The sequence below is a fragment of the Diachasma alloeum genome, unplaced genomic scaffold, assembly GCF_001412515.2.
Source record: "Diachasma alloeum isolate Michigan unplaced genomic scaffold, Dall2.0 Dall_scaffold_00194, whole genome shotgun sequence".
In the NCBI taxonomy this organism is placed as follows: Eukaryota; Metazoa; Arthropoda; class Insecta; order Hymenoptera; family Braconidae; genus Diachasma; species Diachasma alloeum.
The window spans coordinates 716,853-734,051 of NW_021680359.1; the positions used below are offsets into that span (position 1 = coordinate 716,853).

General features: G+C 39.5%; 1 protein-coding gene across 2 annotated transcripts in view; it reads left to right on the top strand.

The window, feature by feature from the left end:
- The window catches only part of LOC107048534 (Krueppel-like factor 6), a 230,709-nt gene that overhangs the window by 205,109 nt on the left and 8,401 nt on the right, over positions 1-17,199 (top strand). The window contains exons 2-5 of one of the 2 annotated variants that reach the window (XM_015271739.1): positions 8,263-8,436; positions 9,183-9,452; positions 11,570-11,781; positions 11,877-12,094. In XM_015271739.1, the coding sequence (XP_015127225.1) occupies positions 8,263-8,436; positions 9,183-9,452; positions 11,570-11,781; positions 11,877-12,094 (874 nt within the window). The remainder of the gene's footprint in view (positions 1-8,262; positions 8,437-9,182; positions 9,453-11,569; positions 11,782-11,876; positions 12,095-17,199) is intronic. The other variant, XM_015271740.1, reaches the window with a different exon arrangement.

Consider the following 17,199-nt stretch of genomic DNA (forward strand, 5'->3'; position numbering starts at 1 on the left):
TCAAATATTGTCCAACAGACAACGAGCTTATGTCAATTCATTTGAAATTCATCAATTGCAAACAGATGTCCAAATTGAAAAACAAGTGGGGTTGCAAGTCTATTCGACAGAAGCAATGTGACTGTTACTTTATTCATTATTAGTCTTGTTTCTTTCTCTCTCTACCAATTCCATTGGTAATAAGCTTCTGAATGGATCTGTAGTAATGGCTCTACACTGTTAGAAAAAAAATGAAATTTCATGGACAGTTGACTACTAATTTTCAGGACAGCGACATTAAATGTGATTTCGGGGAAAAAAATCATGAAATTTCAGACTTCACTGAAAATTCAGTAGAATTCCAGAATTTTAAGCAGCATAAAGAAGAGAATTCCCTAATACATTTGAATTTCCAATCTAATATGAGTATTCAGTGGCAAATTACATTGAATTTTCAGTGAAATCTGAAATTTCAGGTTTTTTCCCCCCCTAAATTGCATTCAATGTCACTGTCCTGATCATTCAGGAATATATGTACCAGAATTTTTTGGTGTTTACTCATTTTCATGGAAAAATGGAACTGAAATTTACAGTTCTTTTTTATTTTTCCGCGAAATTCTGAATTTTCAATGACGAAATTCCTTGAAATTTCAGTTGAAATTGAATTCGATAAGAATTTCCAAAAAGTGTACTGGAAATTTCAGACCAAAATTTTTAACAGTGTAGAATAAATGTTCCCTGGCAAAATGTGCTCCACATCTTCTTCCACAGTGATTCCCGTTTTGTTCGTAATTTCATCAAATAATACATTATATAAAATGGGAAAGGACATAAATTTCTATTATATGACTTTTTAAGTCATTTTGAAGGGTTATTCTCGAGTTATGTAAGACGGATTCGTGTGTAAATGCACCTCCGTTCACGGGTCACCTGTACGATTACCATGTGCAATCCGTAAACGAAGCCTCGTTCACACCTCAATCCGGTGTCACAGAAGTCGAGAATAAGCCCCCAGAGTCGAAAATAATCGATAAAATAACAATGAATGATTTTTCGATGAATTGCTCTATACCAGGATGCATTGCATCGATTGACACCAAATTTTATACACAAGTGTGACCCAATAATACTAATTAGTAGCCAGAATCTCAAATATTTATTCCAAGTTTTACGCGTAGTGTGGAACGCCACTTTAACTGAACGGATATTCATATTTTAATTAATTTTGATAGGCGGCAACAAGACGAGTATTCTGAGAAAATAAAATTAATCGGACCAGTAGTTTGGGAAATATTTAACAAAACAGTTTTTCGCAAAAAGTTAAATATTGAAACGCGTAAGTATTAATAAAAAGTCATTTACTAAGATAAAATGGGATGACAGAAAATTAAAAGTATCAATTCAATAAAACGCGAGAATAAAGAATGATAAAAACGAATGTAACACTAACTTCAGAGGAGATGTGCAGATGAAACAGATACGAATGCATGCCAAATGGAATGCACTCTAAATGGGAAAATAGATATTCATAACAATATTTTCTAAACCACTTGTCTGATTTCACCTACCCACAATTCCAGCCTGTAATATCATAAGAGCTACCATATCACCAAATTACAACATTCTATCTAAATTTTTTCGGGAGTTATCGTGCACAGAACGATTTTCTCATAAAAATGAAAAATGCCGACTATTACTAAACTGACCCCAGTTACATAGAAATATTGTGATTTGATTAGATAGATCATCCACAAGGATGATTTTGACGTCAAAAATAGTATATTTCGTCACTAGGCCGAAAGAAACTTTTCTGGCGAATATGAGTTTGCAGCCCGAGCCGAAGGCGAGGGCTGCAATCATATGAGCTAGAAAAGTTTTTTTTGGCCATATGACGAACAGTATTTTTTGTTATGACGGCCGTAGGCAGAGATTCACGGACGCGGAGCGGAGCGGAGCGTCCGTGAAGCGCTGCCTCACGGCCGGAATGACAAAAAATTTAATTCAGTCACGTAGTTTTCGAGATATTGAGAAAAAAAGATTTTTTAGAAATTACTGTATCTCGGAAACTATTTGACAGTTTGAACTGAAATTGCACCCAGAAGTGCTCTAAAGTAATACCAATGATGTGACGAAATGTCAGATTTTTAGCTTCAATTTTAGTTCTTATTCGGTGAAGATTTATAAAAATTTACACACATTTTCTAAAAACATCATATCTTCACGTTTCATGGCATTCTACGTCATTTCCAGGCAAAATTAGAAGATCGTCAAAATCAGTGATTACGAAGCTTCCATTCGGAAGCAAAAAAAATGCATAAAAAGACGACACATTTTGAAAAATAAACGAGAGTGTTGCAGCGGAAAATACCTGCTCGTGACCATATTTCAGCTGAAATTACCAGACTGAATTTTTGGGATGCCCCACTCATCCCCCTCTGATTCTGGTCATGGAATCGTAATTTCGCGAAACAAGCGGAACTCGTTAATTGTTCCGTTTCCTGGCTCCACGTGACTCGGGTATCGAACTACTTCCCCCCCCCCCCACATCCCCACCCTCAGCTTCCCAGTTGTTGCCTTTGAATCGACTTTCACCTCCCACCACCTCTTTTTTCATGCCACTTCATTTGGGTTTTTCCTCTCACTCTTTTTCAATTATTTCCGTACTTTGCCAGTAATTAATGCTATTTCCCCCTAGTTGCACCTATATGCCCCCCCGACTATTTTGCACATCTGTTGACCACTCATTGGAGGCAATGCAAGTGTACACTGAGCGTTTAGTTTTCCATTCCAAAGACGCTGCAAAGCGATTACGCGAATCAAACAAATTAAATCGCAAAGCAACACGACGATTATAAATTAAAATGATAATGATTGGAATGCGTATTGGCGTTGATGTAGAAGGGCGGATAATATGTGCCATCAAGGCCGCATTCGTCCCACGCTTTCGAGTGAAACGGGACCAAGGGGCGGAGGAGGCCCTGCTGGTGCTGAGGCTCGAGGAGAATGAAGGCGAATAACCCAGCCAACGTCTGAGGATATTACATAAGCGCTCTTGTATATGTTTCGCGGGAACGCGCTCGGTCTACTGCAGACGGTTCCGCGGAATGCGTACGAAGACGAGAGTTTAGGAGGCACTGTGCGTTCAGTTGTGGCAGGGATGCTGGTACACATGAAAAGAGCCAAGACAGAGATAGCCGTCAAGTAGACGATGGAATGAGATGGTGGGGAGACGAGGGGGTTGAAAACCTCGAGGTTGCCTTCTCTCTAACCAAGCGATGCTGGAATTATGGCCGTGGGTTTGGTACTAACGTAGGAACCGTTTTCGCTCCACTCGGAATTGGGATTTATTAGCAATGACGTCCGGAAGAACTACCCACTGTGCTTGTATATAGAATGGGTAAGACCCAGTTCTACTTTTTCAATTTTTATACCTCCCCCTTCTGCTAAACAAATGAAAAAGGACGGAAATAGCATTACAGGAGGTGAATATGTAGTGCACATAGACTTCATATATTCTGCTGAAAGCCCACCAAGATCAACACATAATGAATGATTCCATGGATGCCCTCTGGGTGGGTGGCCCTTAACGGACGTTTAACGAGGGATATCGTCCATTGTATCCACTCGTAAAGTGGCTCATTAAAACGACGCTGGAGATGCGTCTTTTATGAATGATAAACCCACTGTGTACCATACTCTTATTATTGTGATGCACCATAACAAGGTGGGATTTTTCGCGCAATATCTTTATGCAACGGGGAATAGACTTTTACGATGTCAGTATATGGATGCTATTACAAGCCCTTCTTTGAAAATTAAAAGTATTCCTGGGAGTTTTCATGCCGCCTCAATGAACTCCGTCAAAAGATTCAACATTTTAAGCGTAAAATTAAGTTGTAAAAAGTTCACAAATAGAAATCGATCCTGAGCACCCTCATTCTAATGAGTATTCTCCGGTTTTACAATAATCATTGCACTCATGCTGGTTATATCAGAAACCTGCATCAACGACTCTATTCATTATTGTGTAACTTCTCCCTCTGATGTGAGAGAGGTTCTTTCGATCTTCCATTTCTCCCAGAGTCTATTTTCAAAAGATAAGGGATGATACCCGTAGAATTTGGCTAAGGCTGCATTCTCTTCTCCCTTACCATTCTATGGAAAATCCTTCACGACCAGAGGCCGAGTTTCCAAATCCTTCGTTATATGCAGACCGTGTCCTCAAGATAGGATGTCACGTCACAGAAACGTGCGCACTTGGTGTATGCCCATCTACTCTCTCTTCTCCTCACTTCTCTTCTCGTCATTCCACCAACTATCCACCTCATCTTCCTCCCCTTTCTTGTGCACTCGTCTGAGGCTTGCCAACGCGTCTTGCACGTGCAACTCTACGTACCCACGTACGCTTTCACAATCGTACATGGTAGTTCCTCCCTTGGTTTCTGTCGTCAGATATATAGGAACACTCGGGTTCTATTGAAGTGGAGTAGAGATGCCACCGCCGACTTCATCTACCACGTCATGACATCCATAATATGTCTATTCACTAGACCAACGAATATACCATATCCTACATTTCTCTGTCACCCTCTGACACTGATACCTTATGAATTTTAAGTTTTTTGAATCAAACTCTGTCAGGCAGTAGTCCACAGTCAATGAACTTTTCACGCTATCAAACAAAATCATACGAAAATGTTGAAGCGAAAAAAAAATGAATGGAAAAAATTGTATTCATCCCGGTGAAATTCTCTACTCTCTTTTTTTTCTTCAAATAAAAATCATACGTTTTCGTATACACTTGAGAAATCTCACGCTGAGTTTTTCTCGAGCCCGAGTAGAACGTATATGACGTATCGACACCTCTTCCATTCCATCCTCCAACCCCTTATACTCCCACTGCGCTCTCTTCGCTCTCGCCATTTATCGTGAATAGAAAGGCACGAACTACTCCGTTTGCCTCTCTACACTCAAACCCAACGAGACGACACGACGGATACATATTTCACGATGCGCCGGACCGACGATACGCGTTTTAGCTGTGCAATGCTTTTCCATCCCTCCGCTACTCTCTTTCCCCTGCCGCCGTCCCGCCACCAGTTCAACCTTCTCAATACAGATATATGTATAAACTGCAGTCTCCTCTGAGAGTTGGAGTAAAATGTTGTATCGATGATGTATACACTCACACCACTAGACAAAAATTCGCACAAACGTATAGAGTGGATTTTGCCCTCCATTCTCATCCCTTCAACCCCTCGCCCCCACCTCCTGAACCACTCGTCTCTTGTTCCATGACGGATATTTCATTATTCGCACACTGAATAGTTGAGTGGACGATTTTGATTCTATATTACACTCCGTCGCCCATCATCGACAGTTTAAGCGCCTTTAAATTTTTTGATTGACGTTTTTTTTTCATTTTCCAACGAGTTTTTATTTTTTACTGGAAACCAACCCTGACATTGATAGTTCATGGAGAGCAGGTCGAGTGTACACGGTTTTCATTTATTTTTAACGGTTTTTTTCAACGTCAATCCAGCGTAATCGGCAAGGGTACATGGTTGTCCCGTAGATCGATATATACATGTCATGTTTGTTCACAGTGGTTCGAGGAGGCAGTAGAGTGTTTGCCCAACATTGTCGAAAAAAAAGCACGAAAACATTTTTATAACTCAATTATGTATTCCTCGTACGCTATTATAAAGTGGTATCTTTAAGGCAATTTGAATGAGAGAAAATTCAACGATGAAGGGGCATCACTGTAGCAGGTTGAGAGAGGATATATGAATTCACAGGTTTATGGCGTCCTTAAAGTTGCGGGAAATCTCTTTAACGGCCCTGGCAGAATGCCCATAGCTGCCTTTTCTTCCTATTCTCCATTCTTCGTTTATTTTGTGGTATGAGAGAAAAAAAATGGAGGGTTGAAAGAAAAATGCAGAGAAGAGAAAGGAAAATAGAAATGGGGATGAGACAGACGGGAGAGGGGTATGGGAGTTTGACTGAGAAAGACGAACGCACGTGAAGTAGAGTGGCGTCGTTGGAAGAAATGGAGTTATCCATACGGGCGGGACGAGAAAGGAGAAAGAGAAAGGAGATGGAAAGGTAGTGAGTGGGAGAGGTGCTGGGATAGTAGCGGTTATCATTCATTTTCTCTTGAGCGGAGTCCGCGTGAAAGCTCTGTTAATGACAGTCGGCCGGAATTACGGCTGAACTTTCCATTCGTTGAGTCGTGCCGTGGCTTCAAGAAAGGAATGGAGGTGGGTGGAAGGGGACGGAAAAAGGAGGAAACAAGGCCGTTGAGGGGGATGAAAGCCGAGAAGAGAGAGGGCCAACGAGGAGGGCAGAGAAGTGGGTAAAGACAAAACGTAGAACCGTGGTGAAGGAAAAGGAGTAGTGACCTGAAGATTATCTCCAACCCGTCAAGTACTTTACGTTCCTATTTTTTCCGGCCGCTTTCACGTTTTCCAACCCTACCATCGCCATCTCAACCACACGGCCCGTACCTCATCCACCATTCCTCCCGATCATCTTTCTTTCTCCTTACCACCATCGCCACCCCCTTTTCCATTCCACTTCGAATCACTTGAGGAAATGGTTTATCCTCTGGTCGTTATCCACCAAGTTTTTCTCAGCGTATGTGACCGCAGTTTCATCCTTTCGACTCCACTATTTTTGGATATAATTTTTTTTTATTATCTACTTGGATTCTCGCTACAATTTTTGGTACGTGAAAGCTCACACTCGAGGAAACGATAAAGTCTTTCTCAAGTATGAATAAAGGCCAAAGCGCAGTAGGAAATAGAAGTGAGTTTTGGTGTGAGGGTTTGTGGGTGGGAGGGGCAAGCATCGTGGAAAATTTTCTTGGGCGAAAATACGAAACACAGAGGCTCGTGCAATTTTCCCTTCAAATGGATTTTTCACATGAGATGGGATAGAGAGAAGAAATCGTTGGGAATTGTAGGTGCTCGACTGAAAAATCGTGATGCCAAATGGAAAAAAAGTTGGGAATAGAAATGGCGGAAATGGAAGTGCCCACAGGTGCACAAATTCCTCTCCCTACTCCCTCCTCCACTGTATCCTCCTCTTCTCACTATTTTTCTCTTTATAACCCTTTTGAATTCTGCCATCACCTCATCTCTCGCCCCCGCCTCCTATTTTTTCCTACCGTAAAAGTCGTTGCACTCGAATCACCGAGCGCTCTACGGAAATCATTTTGTTTTCGTCCATTATGAATAAAGGACGTCGATTTCAGCCCGCTATATGTATATATTGCCCTCGGTTCTCTCATCAAAATTAGATGAAAGCACTTTGTCATCCTTGTGTTTAAAAAAATCACAACTAGAGCACAGCTTTAATACTTGTTTTAGCACTCGAGTGGCTTTCATTAAGGTTCTATTAATCACTATTAGAAATGTTCAGGTTTCCCTTAGGAACCACGCACACACACACACGAGTCTACAATTTTGAGCGATAAAATTGCAGGCGAGTTATAATAATACCGTCCGCACCTACCAGTCCGGGGGGGAAAACTTTTAACCGTGAATAATGGAAATGGCGACACTCTCTGGCGGCCATTATTTCACCAAGTCAAGAATGTAAAATCCAGAAGATTGTCGGTTTTTTCCTTAAAATATGATTAAAAAAATGTTAAAGTTGCCCTCGCTAAGAAGTTCAAACTTCAGTTAATCTCTTGATAGTCCTGGATTTTGTTCGCAGCCAACCATTTTTCTTATAGACAAACTTTGATTGGCAATTTGTCAGAGACGACTGGAAGTAATTATGATAGCGTTTGAAAAAAGTGTGAGAGTTAAAGATTCTATTCCTCCCCCCCATTTCCCGGAAATTCATCGAAAATGGCTGTCTAGAAATTGTCCAATTTCCCTGATGCTGAATTTTATTGTATATAAGAAGCAAAAACTTTAGATGATTACCCAGACGGCAATTCGATCATGAATCTACTCACAAGACTCGTAATAGCCATTTTTCATTAACGCTGAGTGGGCCCCTTTGGACGGGCGCTGGAACGTGAAACGTTGGTGGTAATAACGTAATCTCGTTTGGGTGGAACACGAGGTGAAGAGAGTAAAAACGCTGGGAGGCAAAGTTAGGGAGAGGTGGTGGGTGGAGAGAATGGGAGGGGGAGGCACTAGGGCGAGTGAAAGAACGTCACTGTACTACTCACAGACAACTTAATGTTCACGCCTGTAGCACAAAAGAGCTGGCTATCCAATTAACATTGACGATGAGAAGGATCAATTAAATAATATTCTCTCTTCACAGACCTGCTACGAGATGGAGAGGTACCTGAAAGATGAACCTAAGCTGCAATCGTACAAAAAATTACCCACTGAGCTGGATACAGCGCCGTGGAACTTATTCAGAGCGCCAACAAGATCGTGGACAGCCACTACTTGCTCTACTACCACACAGTATCAACCCCAAATCAAAATGGAAGTGAGTATACGAGATATTGATCATAAATCTTTGTTAAGGGAAGACTACTACGAGTTTTGAAAGTCGCCGGCTATTGGATTTTATGTCTAAAAAGGAATAATTACCCTGCAAACGGTCAAAATGTTAAAAATAGTCCAGGGTCTCCAATTTTTGAGCTACAGAGATTTTTTTTTTCAAAATTTTTGGTAAAATGTGTGCAATAACAATTATGAATTAGTTTTTTAAAATTTAACTCCTACACAGTTAATTTCGTTATTATTTTAATGAAAAATTGCACCATTCATGTAAAATGGCACGAAAAATATTTCTGAAAGAATCGAGAATTGGTTTTAATATTTAATGTTTTTAATATTTTCCGGATAATTTTTCTGCCTATTTTACATGAATGACGCAAATTTTTATATTAAACAAAACGAAATTCGCTGTGTAGAAATCGAATTTGAAAAAACTAATTTGTAATTGTTATTGTACACATTTTTTTTTTAATTTTGAAAAAAAAACCTCTGTAGCTCAAAAATTGGAGGTCCTGGACTATTTTTAACATTTTGAGCGTTTGCGGTGTAAACGAACAATAAACAATTTTTTTTGCACTAATTATTCATTTTTAGACATATATAATCGATCTTCAATGCATGAGAAATCTCACTCCAATGTCCCACGACTTTTAAAAGTTATAGTACTCTCCGCTTAATTCAAATGACATTCAATGAAGAAGGGTAATAAATTGTGAAATAAATTTCCTCCAGGTTAAGAGGAAAATGTCATTTCAGGTGACAACGTCACACGACGACAGGGATCCTGTGTGTCTTGATGAAATGAAGTATAGTCCAGGTGACCACAATCACAACGGCCGGGATAGGGATTTACTAGATCGCCACCTTGACTCACTATCAATGTCTTCAGCTAGCTCGGCGTGTTCTGTATTATCGTGGGACAGCTCGCCGACCCTCTCCTACAGAGCGCTCATTCTCAAAAAGGAATCGAGTGAAGATCTGGAGGAGGACGAGGAGCATGAAGTGAGAAGGATTAACATGAATAATTTTAATGCTCTATACTTTTCGTTTATTTTCAATGGCAGTACCACATGTGCTCCAAAGTTATGGGGTATTTACCAAATTTGGCACATTCGCTTTAGACAGGGATGCTCGGGAAATACCTGATTAATTTTAGAACACGAGTGGTGCATGACCGAGAATTTTCCTTATCCAAATTTCAGTCAATAGAATTATACCATTCAACGTTATACGGTAAACCTACAAGGTTTTCAATTAATACTTTTTTGATAATTTTCTCCGGTAGTTGTCGTATAAAAAACAAAAGATCGTTCAATCGTGTGAACTCCTCGTCGGAACTGACTGGTGGATTTCCTCTCAGAGTGTAATTCTCTTAACCGAAATTTGGATGGAAAAATTCTCTCTCGAATACCACTCGAGCTTCAAAATTAATCGGGTTTTTTCCTCATGATTCCCTACACCACATAGACTCATAAAGTTTTTCAGATAAATCAACCAATTTTTTAAACTGAATAACCTTGACTCCTTAGTTTGTTTGCAATGAACCTTTCGAGAAATATCCGATAATTTTGAAGCTCTTGTGATATTATAAGTGATTATTTTTCCCAATCAGATTTCACCCAATCAGAGTGCGCAATATTTGAAGCTATCCGACATTTTTATTTCGGACATTTCCTCGTAGCTTTTGAATATTACTATGAATATTATTCAATATTACTATTGCGCATAACTATTACGCAGTAGCTCTTCATTTTTTCGGCTCATTTCAGATCGGATCTTATATTTGACAGTACAGAAATCGGGTTATTCTCTTAACATAATTTGTTCAAATCTTCTCTAAGTCATCTCCAGATGTTGTCCACTCCACTCTTATTGGAAAAAATAATCCGACAAATTCCCCTCGAGCTTCAAAATTAATCGGGTATTTCCCTCAAGCTCCCCTGCAAATAAACGATTGTGCCAAATTTTGCAGGAAAATCCCTCGCGCAAACACTCGGGTTTTTTTAACCTGAAATATTATTATTTAACCTGTAATACTCTTGGGGTATTACTACTTGGGGTGGCTTGGTCGATCGGAGGATGTTATTCGAAAGTAAAAATAAAAAACTAGTATGGAATATCCACCAAAAAATGAATAGCTACAGCGAAATATTCATATTAGGGAAAAAAATCCGAAAAGTAACTGTTTTAGTAGTTTCCAATACTACGTTCTGATCGCTGTTAAATCTAAGCGAAAGAAATAATCATCAAAAATCCCCTGAGACCGCCACAATCATCGGATATTTTCCGAAACCTTCGTTGCACATAAATAAAGATAGTACGTGATTTTTTTCGCAAAACGTGATTCACTTCCTTCTTTGCACAGGAGCTTGAGGGAAATATTCCCATTAATTTTACGGATGGTGGTATATTCGGAGGATTATTTCTGGTATTCTGATCTGGCCATGCAGAGTACAGTATCACAACATTTGAATGTTACCTGGTTAAAGAAACATTGCAGAGCTGGGAGATAATACTCATGGGAAATTATCAGTGTTAATACCACGAGACCTGCAAAATTATCGGATATTTCCCGATTGTTTTATTGCGTAGCAACGAGAGGGAGAAGTTTGAGAGGGAAGAAGTGCAAAACTTATCCCGATCGTTGATACGCAGGACAACATGAGGGAAATGTGCGATTAATTTTGAAGGTCGAGTGGTATTCGACGGATTATTTTTTGTAATCGGATCCCTCCCAAACCGACTCATTTTGACTTTTCTCATGACTTTCTTTCACTCCACAGGATAATATTTGACAGTTATTTGGTTAGAGAAACAATTGCAGAGCTAGAGGGAAATTATCAAAAGCTAGGGGAAATAACCGCTGTAATTTTAATTGGGAAGTACTTCATGTTATCGAATACTGAACTCTGATTGGCTCAGGGAAGACCAGATCCGATTACCAAAAATAATCTCTGAAATACTAATTTGCATGTATTCCATGACATTAAATACTGTGCCCTGATTTGCTAGAATCCGATTGGCGAAAATAATCAAACAAGATTTGATTTCAATACTGTCAATAAAACCAACTGAATTCCCTTCAATATCTAAAATCGATATGTCATTTTTGCCCTTAGGAAATTGAAGAGGAAGAGGATAGTGGATGCGAGGGAGAGGGACAAATTCTAACACCACCATCAAGCCCAGAATCGGGTCAGGGGCACTCAAATTCCAGTCACTCGTCGAGTGGTAGCTCGATGCTCGATGTACACAATCTAAATCTCCATGGTACTGGTGGTAGAAGTGCAATCGTCAGGGTCACAGCCAGTAATGGTCAGGGCGTTGCCAGGTAAGCAAAGTTCCAACAGCTGCAATAAATTCCCTCTTCAATATCCACTCACCCTTTTTTCAACTAACAAAATATCCTCCTATTGATCCAAACAGATTAATCTCGGTAACGGCGAACGGTTTTCCCAATGTCACAAGTACGCAACACACTACGACGGCAGTGGCGACAGCGGTTGCGAATAGGCATCACGCAAGGAGTCACGAACACAGCCCACAGGACACAAAACGCAGGATACACAAGTGTACGTTTCCAGGCTGCAAAAAAGTGTATACTAAGAGTTCACATTTAAAGGCCCATCAAAGGACACACACAGGTGAGTTGAATTTCCATCAATATTTTATTGCTAGTCTATCTAAATAAAATATACACTCTCTTCGAAACTCTAGCGAGAGAGTTTCAGGTTTCAAATTTGATTAAGATTGATGGTTCAACGTATGAGGAGAATATCCTACAGCGAATTTAAATATAGTATATAACGTTACAAGTGTGGAAAAGGGGGAATTTTGGTACATGTGGGGTAATGTTTTTAGGGATCAGTCGTAAATATTAACACACGAGTTTAAAGTTTCCCTTTTTTTACACGTGTACCGTACACTATTTTTTGAAATTAGTGTCTGGAAAAGTCCTACATAATTTGTTTCTACTTCTAAACGGAACATCCTACCAAACCCTGTCGATGTGAGGAGTGAAGGGGGAACGGGCAACTGTGCTTATGTAGGCGTTGTGTGCTGTAGTGAGCGTTTCGTTCAGAGGATTGATAGAATCGGTCAGAAACGAATAGGGATTTCAATCAAAATCCAATTGAATTTTCTAGCGAATTCATAAGATTTTGCTATGTAATTTATTCGTACGTGCAAGCACGAAATACGCACATTTAGTTCGTGAATTACTCAGATCGTTGATAATTGAATGCAGAGGACTCTAACGCATAAGGGCTACCATACGGCTGATGCAATTCAGTTGAGACGACTAAACCAATTCAGCTATGCACGTAGTTACACGAATAATGACATTGGATTGGTCGAAAATATAACGACAGCGCCATCATTCAAACAGTGATATAGGAATGAAACCCAAGTTGTAACTAGAAAGTCAGCTGTGTAAACGAAAATTGAATTCCAAATATTTTGAACAATAGAACTGGGTATTTGTGTGGTCACAAATTAGTGCACACATTCACAAAGGCAATTTAGCTGGAGGATTGCGATCGAATCGTGAATGTGTTTACAAATTCGTATACATATTGAAGGAAACTTTCGAAATAACTTGAGATCAGATAATCCTCACGAAATTATTCAATATTGATTCCATCACTAGGATGTTTCCGTATGTTCAGCAAAGAACCTCAGAGAGAGAATGTCAGTGCCTCTGACATTTGTGGAGATCTCGTGAGGATCAAACTTCTCTAAAAACAGTAATTATATCTATCAGGGAATTAAAAAAAATAATTACAGTGGACTCTCGTTATAGTCGCACTCATGAGGAAACAAGGGAAGCGAATTCGAGGAATGCCATTTTATTTCTCTACTTCCACCACGGCCTCTCGCCGAGTCCGACCTCCGAGAATTGGCAACGATAAGATGAAATTTCCATTTTTCTTTCAATTGAACACTTTATTTACCAACTTTGATTATAATTTCAATATTTTGTAGATTTCGGTGAACTTCTTATCTCCGATTAGCAATAACTTTTTTCGTACGTAAACGAATTCGTCCCCTCGCTGATCACTATATAGGGGAATGTTAACCCTCAAATTGCACACTCAAATGGACCAGGTACGAATACTTTGTCGAATGTATTGTTGGTAGATCCTGATCCATCAAATGCAATTTTATCTCTTATAATGTCTTAATGAAAGAACGAAATTATTAACCTGTTTTCGCAGAATTCAATAACTATGCATTTAGCTGAATATAGACGTGGCATCCATCCAGAAGCCATCATAATGAATAATAATATTGACCGCGAAAGCCTCAAAACTCAAACTATGCATTTTGTCATATTTTATTTCTCGGCTTCTCTAGAATTAAAAGATAATGGCTCTTCGAAGAAAACACTGCAGTGTTTACTCCAAGGACTGCGTGGTAGCAGAGTGGGGCAAGCGCTCGAACGACGAAAAAACGATATTGTTACTGTAGACCCAAAAAGATTCAATTCAATTCATTTATTTCTTTGATGTTATAAAAGTTTTCTTTGTGTTACATCTTCACCAGCCTTTAGACGCAAAAAGACGTAAAAGCTATGTTCATACACACCTTTTGTGCCCCTTTAGCTATACGACGACGATATGAGGGGAAATGCGACTATAACAAAAACCTACTATAGATTGAAACGTTATTGAAAATTTAATGTAACTATTGAGAATTGAAATGTGCACTGAGAAAAATTCATGGGCCAGCACCATAAACGAGTCGCAACTTACACACTTGAAAAAATTATTGTGTAACGCCGGAAAAATTCTGGTGCAACAGCAAGAAAACTGTCATGCTCTACACCAGAAAAATTATCGTTCAGCACCGAAAAAATTATTGGGGGCACCGTAATTTTTCTGCTATCGCACGAGAATCTTTCCAGTGCTACACAATAATTTTTCCAAATGTGGCCAAAATTTTTCTCCATGTAGCAATTAGAATAACGAAAATGGAAACATCACAGTTAAAATATTTTTTAGTTGAAAAAACGTATCACACGGAGAAAAATTTTCTAGAAAAAATTATGTGCTAACCCCATAAACAAGGCGCAATTTGCAACCCTTTGGAAAAATTATCGTGCAGCACCAGGAAAATTGTAGTGCAACACTATAAAAATCATTATGTAACAGGAGAAAAATTATTATGTAGCACCGGAAAAATCACTAGGGACGCCATAATTTTTCTGGAACTGCACGAGAATTTTTCCATGTGTGCAAATTACCCTATATTTAGAGTGCTGAGTACACGAATTTTTCTAGAAAATTTTTCTCGCGGCATCGATTAGTTGAGAAGAAATTGAAAAAAGAACAACACAAACCAGACAGAAATTACTTGACCGATCGCTCTCAGGCTCCATTTATTCCGAATATCACACCCAAGTCACTGAAGATAAAGATGAATGAATGAATACAATACACATATGGCAGTGATATAATTTCGAAATTAATCAAGCCTCCGCTGACTGTAAACACTACGACAATTATGCCGGATAATTGGGTCGAAACGAGACTATTTCCCAGACACATTCAACACCCAGTATATTCTGTCTTTCCTCGCTTTCAGTTCCCCTTCATCATCATCTTGACGCTATATTCTGGCACCATTATCTTCCACCTTCTCCGTCTTTACGATGGTAAAGCTAGATGCTTGCCTGGCTCTGTTTCCCTCTCCGTCTTGTTTCGCGGCCTCCCTTTATGTTGTGTCGCGTCTCGGCCTTAGGGAAACCCCTAGGACTAGGAGGTGTGAGAGCATAGCACCATTCGGACGCGCTACCACAGCACCCTTATTGCGGGAATAACAATGCATAATTAATCACCATGTTGAATCGCGGGTGATACCACCGAGAATATACTGAGTACATGTTGTGCTACATGGTGATTCCGCTTAGGTTTCCATCATCATAATTTAGGGAAAAGCAACGCTAATTAACACAAGGAATCGATTATCACCATATTTTACCTCAAAGAATCTTCAACTTTGGTAAAATAATTCTCCATTTCTTGTCTCTCAATGTGCGTTTGACTGCACCCAATGAAAAATGTACTTCCCACCAGTACCAATCGGTACTTGGTATTGTAAGTTACGGGATAAGGGAAACACAAAGCTTGAGTTGGAGTTGAGCATTAATTATAGTGGTTCTCTTTTCGCGATTTTCGGGCACAGACTAATCCCTGACAAAGGAGACCTCAAGTACCATGTGCTTCTTTCCATGGTGTCCTGTAACATCATCTGTAGCACACATAATTGCATATAGAATGGACGCCTACACCACTTATGGAAAGGGATAAATAGACTAAATTTCTTAAGAATCAAATAAGTATTTTGCTCATTTTAATCCTTGGAAGAAGTTCACTTGTGAAAAGTTCGAAAAATAATTGTCCCACGTACTTTTTGTATCCTTGAAATACCACCTCTACCGATCAAGTAGAAATAGTACTGCGAGGATGGAGCTTCACTACTTTCTGCTAGTACTTTTAGTGCTTTTCACAAGTACCAAATGTACTGGTGAAACTTAATTTTTGAATTTCTCTCAAGTATTTTCACGACTTAATTTCAGTACTTTCAATTGATTACTTCATTGAGAAAAGTCAATAGTATCGATGGATAATATGAGGGTTCTTGTGCATTTTTGTAAACATAAGTATTCAAGAGAAGATATTGTGTAGGAAAAAATCAGTAGATTGTGACTTTTATGGATGCTTTTCAAACCGAATTGATTTCCAATTTTGAGAATCGTAATTCACGTTTATGAAATTGTAATTAACGTTATTCTGACCGTAATTTACGATCTCAAAAGTGTGATTTAGCCGTTTGAGAAAATCGTGAATTACGTCTTTGAAACGTGAATTACCATTTCAAAACCGTATTTTACCTTCAGATTTTTCTGTGTGTTCACTTGTGCTCCAATATTTGGTTCTTCATTTATAATCTGAATGCATTCCTGAAAAAAATATGAGTACTGGATTTGAGTACTATTGCCAATTATATTGAGTTCTGATGGTACTTTTGATAAGTACCGAGGTACTTCTCACCAGTACCCTGGTACTTGACGCATGATACTTGTATCCAGTTCTTTTGTGACTTCGAGGAACTACAAAATTTGCCTCTTTGCCAGAAACCTCTTGGTACTCGGTAGAAATGCTTTTTTTCCTAATCAGAAGTAACTTTTTTTTTGAGTGTAAAAATTTTTTCCTCAACATCCATTATTGTTGTTTATTGATAAGCAGGTTACCAGAAAAAATCCATTTCATTAGCGAAAAATGGATCCAACAGTGTGTAAATTCTGAAAGTTAATCCTCTGGGCATTTTCACTCTTCTCTAGTGAGAGCGTACTCGGCGATCGGATTTCAAAAGCCCGTTAGCCCTCAAACCAAACAATACCCCAGAAAGACACGAAAATAAAAGAAAAATGTTGCAACAATTGCGTCAGCATCAAACTCCGTCAGCCCAGTGGTATTTCACTTCAGGGGGCTGGTGTATGGAGTGTGGTGGACGCACATGGGGGTCGGCGTTAGCGTTGATGAAGGACGTCAGTAGCCCTGGAACACGATATTACCGCTTGGAATCCTCTTCCAAGCCTTGTGGAATAGGAAGACTGCAGGGTAGACACGGTGTCAGGGTACTAGTCGTTGCGGTGGATGGTAGCGGCAGGGTTGTAATTAACGGACCTCACCCTCTACCCCCCCCCCCCCCCCCCCCCCCCCCCCCCCCCCCCCCCCCCCCCCCC